At 41.1% G+C, this 13791-nt stretch overlaps 2 protein-coding genes and 1 long non-coding RNA gene across 4 annotated transcripts in view; 1 reads left to right on the top strand and 2 right to left on the bottom strand.

The window, feature by feature from the left end:
- Positions 1–13791, bottom strand: part of LOC109464905 (E3 ubiquitin-protein ligase RNF216-like) — a 30520-nt gene that overhangs the window by 7884 nt on the left and 8845 nt on the right. The window lies entirely within an intron of this gene.
- On the bottom strand, positions 1801–11582 carry LOC109464928. The gene is made up of 4 exons (XR_002139919.1): positions 11546–11582; positions 8487–8582; positions 7982–8081; positions 1801–2178 (listed from the first exon to the last, which is right to left on the bottom strand). It is a non-coding gene; the product is annotated as an uncharacterized LOC109464928 (long non-coding RNA).
- Positions 4469–6954, top strand: LOC109464927 (myosin heavy chain, striated muscle-like). Of its 2 annotated transcripts, none has more exons than XM_019762038.1 (2): positions 4469–4547; positions 5204–6954. In XM_019762038.1, the coding sequence occupies exons 1-2, from the start codon at positions 4499–4501 to the stop codon at positions 6790–6792; spliced, it is 1638 nt and encodes a 545-aa protein (XP_019617597.1). In that variant the 5' UTR covers positions 4469–4498; the 3' UTR covers positions 6793–6954. The 2 variants fall into 2 exon arrangements, with proteins under 2 accessions (XP_019617597.1, XP_019617599.1); XM_019762040.1 differs by having other exon boundaries at positions 4491–4547; positions 5207–6954.

Here is a 13791-nt window from a genome sequence, read left to right as displayed (position 1 = left end):
GCCGATCCTCTACCTTCTGTGGTCGGGAGGGGCATCCAGCACCGACAGCACGCGACTCAGCCTTCACACAGAACGCATGTTTAAATTTGTTAGATCTCAGTAATGAATTCTGGAGTCCTTTCTTCAGTATTACCAGTACCAACAATGCAGAATATCTTCATTGAAGTTCAGGAAGGTAAACATCATTAAACATAATGTATACAAATCAAGACCTTGTTTGCATAATTTATGTGGAAATAATAGAATGGCACTGTTTGTTAATATAATACCTATAGTCTTTTTGGTTGAGAATATGATAAAGTGATATAATTCATGGAAATGAGGATCCTATCAGCACAATCAGGGGGAATAATCTATAATTTGTCAGCCATAAAGATTAACATCATTTGGCAAAGGTATGAGATTGGGGAACTCTAGTTACTCCGTGAAGGAGGTCAGGACCTCCGGACGGAGTGTTGTGAACGGCTGGTTTTTCATGTTCGCAGTCAAAACACTGGGTTCTCTTTGTGTAATCGGCACGCAATTTTATACGCTGTCTGCAGGCATGCCGTGTTGATGCATGAATGTGTATTTTTGCCGTTGCTGCTTTCGCGGTCAATGTAATATTGCAGATGCACCCCTACAATTACGAGGCGAATTGGAATGGTCCAGAAAAACGAGTTGTTTGGAATAGCAGTGGGGGGGGTGGAACTTCATGCAGACATGCGGAGGGTCGATAAGTGGTACCATAGATGTTCGCAGCCAAAACGCATTGTTCCGTACGTAGCATTTCTGTGTAATTTGGCATGTGGTGTGCCATCATGCCCGTGGTGATGCACGTCTTTTTATTTTTACCCTAGTAGTTTTGATATTGGAGTAAATGCATATTTATGAAACATCCCTATAATGTCGTTGAAATGGTTTTGCCCGGGTATCTGACCTGCGGCAGTAACACTCGCGCGTGCTGGCCGCATGGCCAGTCGCGCTTAATAAGTAACAGGCACGGTAAGACGGTGGGGCTGTCTTTGTTACAAGTGACATGACCATGATAGATAATGATAGTCCGATCTTTATGTGAATGCAAAGATTGTGTGTGTGTAATTAAAATGAACTTCGAACTTGAAGCACAGTATCTTTACACGCCCTAGGAGCAATAATGGATTTGGGTCTTTTTATGCTTTATCATTGTTTGTTTGTTTTGTTTGTTTTTATTTGTTTACCCAGGGTGTACATATCGCCACTAAGGCGTTTTTCAATGTGCCCTGCAGGCATACATAAATAAAATATACAAGAAAATAACAGATATAACAAAATGATAAGTCAACTTATAAGTACAAATTAAAGTCAACTTAGTACAAATAAAAGTAAAAGTACTATATAATGCCGCAACTCAGTAAGGTGGTAATAAAACAAACTTGTCAAACCAAGAGCCACAACTCATAGTAATTAAGGCAATAATGCAAAAACAAATCAAGGAAATAACAAAGGAATATAACAAAGGAATATAACAAAGGAATTGTGACGCGCCCTCATTGTATTAACCGTTGCCTAAGGTCTGGCGTTGACGCTTGGGATTATTTTTGTTGCAAAATATAAAATTTCACGGAGGATTGTCGTCTATGGCTTCTTGTTGTTCTTACAATGTTTGGCATTTTGGGTGGCGTTGATACTCTCACTGTATCTGCCTTTGTCTTCTTCTGAAGTACAGTAATGATAGCTAGACAACATTCTTGGCGATGACGCGGAACTCGTACGATACCTTGGTATGATAAATCTGGTTATTTCTGTAACACTAACCCATAAAAGTAATCCTGTAAACCAGTCGTTTGCCTTTGTAAACAATTTATGAAGCACAATTCGTGAAATATAATACTTCTTCATCTGTTAGTGTAACGTTATATTTTAAAATTTGCAAGTAAGTACGTACTTGGGGTGGGTGGTTGTGTTCACCGCCCAGGCGACGAAACACTCCCTTTGGATCCTCTACAACCCTGGCTTTGCAATAATGTTTCTTTTCTTCCCTGCATCGCCAATACAGGGCATTTGTTGGTGATCTGTGGGTGGTTGTGCCTGACCTGGCTGGGAATGAACTGGGTGTGACTGATGGCTGCAGGCTTAAACACGCCGCTGGTGGTTTCTTGCACCTTGGCTTTGCAGGGTCGTGCACTGCACCGCCAGTGCGTACCAGTTGTTTCACATCTGCAACAAAAATATAACATTTGTTAAATACTTCATATGTATAATATATAGCCACATAAATGTTTCCATGTGGCGTCTGCTGAAAGGGTGTTGGTGTAAACTCGATATTCTGTCCCCACTGTTGTCATCGGATACAGACTCCGGAAGATGGTGAACATCCTGGCTTCAAGGTAGGATGGCCATAGGATTCCTTTCGGCAGCCATCCCTGTCCCTGGGCTTCCTCGCTTCATCTACAGCATACCTAGGCAGACCACAGCGTTGAGGAAGGGATGGAAAGAAGGAAAGAGCAGATGGGGGAGGAGGAGCAGGAAAGCAGTTGGAGGAAGGTTCTTCAACCATCTCAAAAGTCTGAGTGAGAACATCCACGAGAGAAAGGATCAAGGTCATCATTTGCATAATTATATAATTATATCATATAATTATATAAAGCCCAGCTGTACCATCCCCGCCTTAGGGTCTCGTATGGGATCCCCTTGAAAAAGCTGCAAACCGATCTCACAGACTGGTGCTATTGCAGACACGATGAGTGGTCCTTAGGGGCTGGCGACCCTCCACCATAGAGTGGAGGTAGTCAACCAGGAACCAAAAAAACATCATCGTCCTGTAAAATACAATACATTTATTAATTAGGGAATACAGTATCTGGGAAGGGTACTATGACTGGTCGTGGCTTGGCTGTTATAGTGTTAAGGTATTTTACCAGGCATCTGACAGGGGTGTCTGGTTGACTGGTTCCGATTAAAAGTTAGGTTTTTGACGGACGGGATAGGGTCGGAGATTAGTTGTTCCAGTGACGGCAGGGGTGAAGTACTGTATTACATGTTATCTTTAACATCTGATTTAACAGTTCCAGTTGTCATCCTAAGTTTCATTATGAGTTCCTTGCAGCAGATATAGAATTTCAAAGTTATAATTTGCAGATGAAAATGTTGACCAGGTGTGTTACACAACATGGTTATACCTGCTATACAGATACAGACAACCTTGAGCGCTAAACCTAACACATCAAATTTACCAAAATCAATTATACATAACAAACAACATATAAAAATATACAATAAAAAGCCTGGAGGTATAAAATCTCAGATTTTACTGTCATTAGAAACTAAAATTATCATTTTGGACATTTCAATGAGAACAAGTGTCACATCTGATCCACAAATCTATGATCATATGACGGACGTTATAACTATGTTTAATAACTGAAAAAAACAATCAGCAGAAATCGCAACATTTTTCAAAGGAGGTTCACGTATCTCTCGTATCTATATCTCGCACACACAGCTCAGTCAAAATTATTTTTTTCTAAGGAATATGTTAAAATAATTCCACAAAACAATGTATTCTAGCAATTACAAACTGTAATACTCTCAAAAGGTCGAAAATCCTACCACAGAGATAATATTTAGCGCAGGAAAAAAGTCCATTCTGAAACAGGCAGAATAGCGACGTTCTCACGGGCGGGAGAGCCCACTTCGAGTAGGGGGGAAACAATTATTTACAATTATAGATAAAACTCTGTCAAAAATATACATATGCAAGCTGCATTTTAACAAAGCTAATCACTATGTTAAAGACGACAAACAGGAGTATGATTGCATTCTAACGTATCAACTATTACAAAGAAATATTTTGAAGAAAATGTTACCCTCTGCAAAAAAATGGACTCAGTATAGGGCTATTGGACGCCAGTTCAAACCCTCCCCGGGGCCGAAAAACACGTGAAATGGGTCAAATTCAGAGCGCTCAAACACATTTATAATCAACACAAAATGATTATATGTTTGTACCATGAGTTGAATAAAGTCTTGGTCTCAATATTTATCGAAGTTTCTGGTAAATACCTTCAAGTATAAGCGAGAAATTTCACCTCGGGCGGTGCGCGATTTGCCGGCGGCGCCCCGTTTGGGGTCCGCCCGAAGGCACATTTTTGAAAGGCCGGTAAGCGCCCGGGGCCTCTGTGCGCGTAGCCGTGTGCAATACGGGAAAAAACTAGCTACCAATTTGTAGCCGACAATACGAGCTTCAACATGATACTAACTATTTAGCTGTACGACTTCGTGGGCGAAAAATATTCCGATTTGAAACTTTCAAAACGCGTTTTCTCGGTCATGTCCCCCGTGAAAAAATTTTTATAGCCAACATTTCCAAAAAATTCAGAAAATTGCCGTTATTTTGGTACCAAGATTCGCATATTTCGAGCACGTGTTAGACGCACAATGTGGGGCTACTTTTTGCACTATCCGCTAGAATTTCGCTGGGACCAAGATGGCGGCGGACGACAAAGCCGTGCTCGAGCGATCTCATTTCATCGCAAAAATGTCGCCATCCGACGTGGAAAACTTCATCACGACCCGCCAAAAGCCAGGTAAGGTATTTTTCTAAGTCTTTTGCTAGTTTTTGGGGTATATTTGTGGACTTTTACTCGGATTAAGCGGTATAAATTCTCGATGGAAATGTGTATCGTAACTTCACATGTCAACCGTTACTTAGCGTTAGCTTGAGTAAATTTAACAGTCGGATGCTTGCATAAATATTGAACTTACCTTTTTTTGTCGGCTGGAAATATTTTAAACAGGTTGTTGACTATGTATTTATCACAATTCTGCCGCTGTAGATGCATTTTTAGGCTCGTTAACCCGACGTTCTGAACGGTCGTATCTGCCCATATGTTTGAATGGGCAGGAAAGGGGGAGGGGGGCGGCAGCACATACTACAGTACATGTTTTTCGCCATCTGTTTTTTTTTTTTTTCGTTTATCTAATATCTGCCCACTTATCATTTCCACTTTATTGCAACATTCATGAAAACTCCGATTCACATTTTTTTAAAGATCATAGAATTTTAATTGCTGGAATGACAATTTTTCTAGTAATTTTTTTTTTTGCTGATCTAAATTTAAATGTCTGCCTATTTATTATTTCCAGTTAATTTGTATTATAACATTCAAGAAAACTCAGATTACTATATTTTTAAGACATTTTAATTATGAATCTGATTTTTATTTTTTTCTTTCTTTTCCAGAAGACTGCAGTGCTGTGATGTGCTCCACGCTCCTTGTCCTAGAAGATGGCTTACGCAACCAGGGTATGAGTGTTGCTGAGACCCTCCCAGAACTTGTCAGTGCAATTGACAGTTCCGTCCAGCTGCCATCACCATGTAGAAACATTCTGCACAAGATTTGGAAAAAAGTGGAGGGGTGCAAGGAAGAGGGACTGGACAACCTTCTGAAAATGCCGGTCAGTCAGATATACCAAGTGAAGGGGAAGGTGGACCCCAACAAGGTGGGGGAAGAATGTGAGAAGCACGGAGTAACCCTACATGTGTTGAAGAATGGGTTCGAGACTGCCCAAGACAGAGTTCCGCTGACCAAAATGATGGCAGCGGAAATTGAAACCTACCGAGAGAAGACAGGAAAGTCCTTCGATGAAGTAAAGGGGTGGCTGGAACGGGTGCTTGGACAAGACCAGTTAAAGAACGTGAACTCCAGAAGCCTGCAGTTGTCTTTGAAAGGTCTGAAGAAGAAGGTGACGGACTTAAGGAGGCGGAGTTCTGGGAAGGAAAAGCTGAGGCAGTTGTGTGAAGAGCCATACATCCCACCAACGCCTCAGGCTCAAGTCCAACCTCAAGTCGATGAACCTGGACCGTCAAGCCACTCAAGGTCTTCACTTGGCAAGTGGGAGGCCGCACTGCAGGACAGAAAGCGCCTGGAGGGGGAGGTGAAACAAAAAGAGCTGGATACAAAAGAACTGCTTGCAAAACAGTCAGCTCTTGAACAGACTGTAGCAAGAATGAAGCGGAAAAGCGACCAAGATGAGAAACTTATGCGAAAGAAGCAAAGACTGTTGGAGGAAAGAGAAACAAAAGTGAAGGAGAAGGAGTCGCAGGTCAAGATGAAGAATGTGAAACAAAAGTATAGAAGGAAAGACAACAAAATAAGCCAACTAACTGAAGACAAGGCAGACCTGAGTAGCAAATGCAGTAACCTACAAACAAAGGTGACAATTCTTTTGAAAGACAAAGAACGTCAACGCAACAGGTTGAAGTATTACAGAATGGAGAAGTCGAAGATTCAAAAAGAGCTGAAAGAACTGAGAAAGAAAGATAAAGCAAGAGAGAAAGAGATGTCAAGAATACAAGCACAAGTTGAAGATCTTCAAGCTCAACTGGAAGAGAAGGAGCACACCATCAAGTTGCGTGACGGACCATACACCAGCAGCCCGTTCACAGCAGATGTCAGGGCGTGCTATATGGAGTTGGTGGCCCTAGAAGTTAGCGCACGCAACATGTCCAAAGTGGTCCACTCAGTTTTAACCACACTTGGAAAGTTTAATGTAGAGCTGAAGGACTTTCCCGGTGAAACATTTAGTCAGCTGGTTAGGCTTGAAGCCGATCTTGTTTCTTCGATTCAAGCAGCACAAGCAGTGTCAGAAGCCACCAATGCGACTCTACAGAGTGATTCTACCAGTAGAGACGGTGTGAAATTCACTGGCTTTCAGGCAAACACGGCCAAAGGAAGGACGGAAACAATTGGGTGCCTTCAGGTTCCAAGTGGAGAATCGGCTGATCAACTGGAGGCCTTTAAGTTCCTGCTGCACACACACACACACTGACAGACAAGCTAACAATGCTTTACTCTTTGGGGGTGAAGTCCATACAGAAATTTCAATAACCTGTAAGAAAAGGAGTCCACCGTGAATAGTTTCATCAGGTTGGTAAGACACTGAGTAAAGAGAGTCTTTTTACACAACCAAGTCTTTTATTCAGCTGACGATTGGGAATGCATCTATAGCAGCGACGCCTGTGCTGCAGTGCAATGTGAACCAGTCAGAATGGACCTATACCATCAGGCCTCGAAATTAACTTTTTGGCGACGCCTCAGGGGGGAGCCTAATGGCACAAATTGTCCCGAACATAGATTTCAATTGTCCCGAACTGAAGATGGACTGTCCCAGCCTGCTTTTCAGGAAATAAGTTGATGACAAAAATAAGAAAACAACAACTGAATTAATTTTGTAGAACTTGAAGTCCACTTTATTAGTAAATGTAGGGAAATACATGATAATATCATGGGCATGGCACCGTCCCTGATATTTGGAATCCCTGATTGGTCAAATTTAAATGTTTGTCAGAGTATTATATATTTATAGGCTGCTAGCAGTCTGCAGCAGGATGGATGGATCGTGTTCCCAAATGACGTGGATGGTCTTAGAATTTTCCAATTGCCCCAAAATTCCCAAATGACGTGGATGGTCTTAGAATTTTCCAATTGCCCCAAAATTGTCCCGAAACGTAATTTGAATTGTCCCAAGCTGAAAATTCAGTGTCATTTGACACTGGGACAATGTTAATTTCGAGCCCTGTACCATTATAACGTCACAGTTTGTTTACCTGTTCTAAAGAACATTCTAGAACGGTCAGTTAAAGAATAAAGATCATTTCAAAGTTTTCAAAGTAATGTATGTCTGATTTTTTGCTGCGTCTAGTTGTGTTGACACAGCATTACATGCCGCATGGGTGATTTAGTTGTGACATTAGACGAAACTAGTACTGTATCAAAAGCCTTATATTAGGCTAACGCTACACAAACACACACCGCGCTACGCACCCCTGTACAATATAAACGTCGATTGACCAGCATTCATTGCGATAAACTGTGACGTAATAATGGTATAGGTCCATTGCCCTGAGGAAGGTGACAGACAGTCAACGAAACGTCGGCTGAATAAAAGACTAAACTCTTGGTTGTGTAAAAAGAGTCTCTTTACTCATTGGAGAACCTGTTAAGAAGATGTTTTTTACCTGGAAGCTTGGCAAGAATGTTCTCCTGGATAAACTTCTTGGCTGGAGCATAGTGGAAGTTGTAGAATGGCAGGATGATGCGCAGGTCATTCACCGAAATCTGAAAAATCAAAATGGAGTCAAGGTCACTCAAGGTCACAGCTGCTGAAGGTCATTCAGACTTTCCATAGACTTTCCATAGACTTTGATGCAGTAAAAATGGCAAAACCTAATAAATTATGAAAACAAGCACAAATTAAAGGTGCAAAGGGTGTGACAAAGCACTGAATACACCTTTTAAAAGTAAAATATCTTTCATCAAACTTAAAAAGACTATACTGATGTATTTAATCACTTCTCAGACATGTTTAAGTAAAATTTAACATCACAAATTGCCTCTGGAGGAAACTTGCAAAGAAAGTTTCCATGCGGATATTCAAGGTTTATTTAAGACTTTGTTCAAATATCAACAAAATACATTTGACGACAAATAAATTAGCATAGATCAGTCCACAGACCAACTCACCCTCCTATATTCATTCTGCAGGGTTTTTTGAACCTGATACCGGTAGGTTTTAGAAACTTGACTGGAGTATTCCTTAAAGTAATCTGTCTGGTTTGTCTGGAAGGTAGATAAATAAACGGCATCAACACAAAAGCAAAAGCAAGTACGGGGAGTGCCACTGTTGAGAGCTTAACTTGCAATTATTTGCAAATATTACCCTGTTTTTAACTTTTCAAAGTGGCAACAGGGCTTACAAGGGTTCTGTAGGGTCTGTACACAAGTGCAACTTTGCATGGCAACCCGAAAACAAGACCATAGTAGTAGTCTAGCAGAAAATTCTGAAATTCATAACCCCCTGAGACACTTTTTTCCCTGCTTTTCGGAGGACAAACTTGAAGTTTCCCTTCTGTTACAGCCTTACTCTAAAGCCAAATGCTATCTCTTTCTTAAAAAAATATTTATAATGGGTCAAGGATTCTCCCCAAAAAGAAACACCTTACACTGGTTGAAAGACAGTGTTGGATGCTATACAAATAAACCTATACCCCTTAGCTCCCAACAAGTTCAAGTTGGCATTTGTGTCAATATTTCCTGAGTTTTTAAGACTTCCTTATCTAACTTCCATCTTTCAATGTAACAGGATTAGAAAAATGGGAAGAAATGCAAACCCTGCCCTATAGCAACAATAAGCCGCCACATACTGACAGACTTGTAAAATGCATCACAAACTCACACATTCAGTGAAAATGCTAACAATCTGTATCTGTTTCAACTGTAAGGCCATGTTGATTTGATTATATGGATGACATCCTCTGGGAACTCCAAAACTGATGCGCGCGTGCGAATAAAAAAAAGTTTTGCAAAAAAAAAAGTTTTCATTTTGAAATGTACGCGGTCATGAGGGTTGAACAAATGGGACAGAATATGGTTTGGCGAATAATCTAGTCTTCAAGTTCATTTCTTTACAATTTCGTCTTTTTTCGTTTGATTTTGGCATTCTACGACATTGGTATAGTTTTTACTTATTTTTTTGTAACTTACGGTATATTTTTGGTCATTTTGCAACTGTTTTGTACGATTTACAGTATGGTTGAAAACTTTTTTTTTTTTGGAAACTTTTTGCCGAAAATTCATGCGCGAGCAGATGTCATCCATATAATCAAATCAACATGGCCTAATTGATGTAGTAACTAAGATTTTTACCATATAGATGAAAATTTTGGCAGTATTTTGCTGAAAACCTTAAGTGGGGGTACGGACGCTACAGGTAGGGGGTACGGACGCTACAGGGGTACGGACGCTACATTTTGATGTTCATGGTGCTATACTAGACAGAGTGTTTATGACAGCAATGGTTTACATGGTGTTTTGGTATGTGGCAATAGAGACCTTCTAGCCATCATTATCATTAACCTGCAGGATTAACTTGGTACAGGAATCAAGGGGGGGTACGGACGCTACAGATTTTTTTGGAAAATGACATCCTGGGCTTTGATCTCTAACAGTACGTCACAAGAATGACGGAATGATTCTGTTCTATTTCTGTACCTTCACACACATCATACCTTAATTTCAAAAGCCAAATGAACACCTATAGAAGCATATTTTTAAGAGTTACACACTCAGAAATATCCATATAAAATTAGATTGAAAATTGGTAATATGTGGGTAAAAGTGGAATATAGCCTTGATTGAACCAAAAGAGGGATATTACATTCAAATAAAAGTTAAAGATCACAAGTAGACCTATGACTGCATGTAGAAAGCAAATAGTTTTTAATTAGGAAGTACAAAATGTCCTTTCAAATCTAATGCTTAGAATTAGTAAAAATTCAATGGTCCCCGGTAAGGCCACACCAAGTAAATTTTATGGATGACGTCCGCGCGCGCATTGATTTTGGCCCGTTCCTGAAAAAAAAAACAAGAAAGTCCGCTTCCTGTAAACTATGACCAAAGAGTCACGACAGTGCAGCAAATCGTCAGATTGACGTGAAACTCGTAACGCGAAAACAGGACAGGACGACAACTGCTGTTCCACCTGATTTATTGCTGCTTTGATGATGAATAAAAGACTTCTTGCTTGTTACACTGTGTCACCTCATTCAATTTGTGCCCTAACATTTGTCGTCTCTTAGTATATTTCTAATCTAGGCATCTTGTTTTTTAGGGCCCTTCTTGTTTTTTTTTCGCCCTCTCGCATTAGATTTAGGGTCTCCAAAGGACGTCATCCATAAAATTTACTTGGTGTGGCCTAACGCTCAAAAACATCCAATTTTGGACCACGTTTTGGTCAATATTTTTCCCAAATGTTAACCAATTTTCAAAATTCTTTTTTTGTTGTGTTCCATCTTGCACCAGCTCTTTGGAAATAAAAGTCTAAAACAGTAATAAGTTATGTAGATTTTGCTATCCTCTGGTAACATGCTGGAAAAAAATGGGTACACCTAATTGTGAAATAGCCGCAGATAAAAGCTGCTTGCTTAATGTCAGAGAAATTTTGATAAATCTTTCATGGACATGAAGATCGATGGAGACATTCCTCAACTATTAATACCGATTAATAAGCGTTGTATTTCGGATAAATGCCTGTACCACGCCGGTTTTCCCGGCGCCGGAACGGAACAAATTTTGACCCGTTACGCCTCCATCCGTTCCGCGCAGTAGAAAATGTCAAGATTTAAGGGGGGCCTTTAAGCAAATAGGGTATCGGAAATTTGATATAAATGGTCCTATATACATTTAGACGTTGTTAGGGGTGAATAATTCGTTGTCCTTGGTTGAAGAAACCTCAAATAACAGATTTTTTCAAATGACGAAACACGAAGAACAAGATGGCGTCGTCAAGGCGGCCATGTGCTATGTGCTCCATCTTGGGAATGTTTGGTGCTTTTAAGTTCTAGCAAGGACATGTCCTTGGTTCTAGAAAGAATTTGTCGAAAATACTGGCAGAAAAAGCCGTAACTAAGTACTCGACGCAACCAGAGGAAGCCTTGGGCATTTAGAAAGCCATTTTAGTTTGTCAAAATGTAACAACAAAGAGCAGGTTGTCAGGCAGAATTGTCGCTATAAGGAAAACTTACCTGAGAGCAGGAGATGACTCGTTGACTGCCTTTGGCGAGGTATCGCCAGCTCAAATTTCCACAGAGCAGCCACGATGAACAGCCACGCTGCTATTGGTCAGGACACTGGATTGCTACTCATATGCTGCAGCAATACCTCAGTTTCGGTAGTATGGGGAGGGCTACCTGCGTCTTTCCCTCGATTTACCTGCAAAAACGTCAACTTTTACGTCTATATTCACTGCATTTGTGTTGCTCTTACCTCTGGGGACAAGGAAAAGCACAGTTCAGATCATATTTGAGGGGATTTAAGCTCTGAGGACCAGGTAACACTACATATACATGTAGGTAACAGTTAATATCAAGGAGAGTTGATTTTAACAATTTAAGCCTCCTTGATTAATATATTTGCATATATAACTTTTAGCCTTTTAGCTCTGGGGACCAGATAATGCACCTTATAAATAGTATAGATTAAACTCCTTGTATTAAACTAGGACTTCCTAGAACCTCCTTGTATTAAAGCTGATATTTGTATGGCTTCTCATCATCATCATCTCCGTTACTGCCTAGCCCTACCATGTAGGATTATTGGCAGCCGTTACGCATTGATTAGTTACAATTGTGATCCAGTACATAAAAACAAGGTAAAACAAGGATAAATGAGAAGGGAACATAAGACAACTGATTTTGTGTGTGCTAAAGACGGGACAAGTGCATTAGTGCGTTAGTAATATTTACATATATACAAGACATGATGGGGTGGCTCAATGCAGCAGGGTCCTCGCCAGTTCAGATTTGAACTGGGCAAGAGACCCCGCCTCCGCCGCACCAGGCTCAAGTTCATTCCATTCCCTGATGGTGCGGGGAAAGAACGAGAGCCTGTAGAAGTTGGTTCTGCTCGCGATGGCCTGCAATGTTTGAGTGTGATTGATGCGGCGGGAGCATCGAGCCACCGGGACAATCCTGGTTGAGTGTGGGACGGAGACAGCGTTATGTATGATCTTATAAAGCATGACCTGTACCTATGGGGACCAAATTTATTAACAGTAACGGTTAACGTTAATATTTGGTTACCAATATTTGTGTGTCACCGTGTGTCTTATAAGTCTTGGGATAAGACACCGTACAGGTAATAATTGTGCGGCTCTTAGGTTTGGGGACCAGGTAAGGCACCATACAGGTAATAAATGTGTGGCTCTTAGGTCTGGAGACCAGGTAAGATACCGTACAGGTAATAATTGCATGGCTCTTAGGTCTGGGGACCAGGTAAGGTACCGTACAGGTAAAAATTGCGTGGCTCTTAGGTCTAGAGACCAGGTAAGGCACTGTACATGTAATAATTGCGCGGCTCTTAGGTCTCGGGACCAGGAAAGGTACCGTACAGGTAAAAATTGCGCGGCTCTTGGATTTAAGGACCAGGTAAGGTACCGTACAGGTAAAAATTGCGCGGCTCTTAGGTCTAGAGACCAGGTAAGGCACTGTACAGGTAATAATTGCGCGGCTCTTAGGTCTGGGGATCAGGTAAGGTACCGTACAGGTAAAATTGCGCGGCTCTTAGGTTTAAGGACCAGGTAAGGTACCGTACAGGTAAAATTGCGCGGCTCTTAGGTCTGGAAATCAGGTAAGGTACCGTACAGGTTATAATTGCGCGGCTCTTAGGTCTAGAGACCAGGTAAGGTACCGTACAGGTTATAATTGCGCGGCTCTTAGGTCTGGGAATCAGGTAAGGTACCGTACAGGTAAAAATTGCACAGCTCTTAGGTCTGGGGATCAGGTAAGGTACCGTACAGGTAATAATCGCGCAGCTCTTAGGTCTAGAGACCAGGTAAGGCACCGTACAGGTTAATATATGCGTGGCTCTTAGGTCTGAGGACCAGGTAAGGCACCGTACAGGTAAGTAATATATGCACGGCTCTTAGATTTTGGGACCAGGTAAGGCACTGTACAGGTTATAATTGCGCGGCTCTTAAGTCTTGGGACCAGGTAAGGCACTGTACATGTAATGTATGTGTGGCTCTTAGATCTGGGGACCAGAGCTCTTAGATTGTAATGGTTCATAGCTCTTGAGACCTGGTAAGACCATACACTTCATATACGTTTGGTCTTTTGTACCTAATTTTTTGGTTATTGAACATCTCTGTATATATACTGCTGGCCTAGATTATTTCTCTTTTTTCTCTAGTTGCATTTGCCAAAAAGGAGAAACTGATCACACAGCAGGAGCTGGACATGTCTATGCATCACATTCTGGCATTCTTGGAAGT

The sequence above is a fragment of the Branchiostoma belcheri genome, unplaced genomic scaffold, assembly GCF_001625305.1.
Source record: "Branchiostoma belcheri isolate BF01 breed outbred unplaced genomic scaffold, Haploidv18h27 scaffold143, whole genome shotgun sequence".
NCBI lineage: Eukaryota > Metazoa > Chordata > Leptocardii > Amphioxiformes > Branchiostomatidae > Branchiostoma > Branchiostoma belcheri.
Note: the sequence above shows the minus strand (reverse complement) of the source record. Positions and strands in the feature narration are given on the sequence as shown.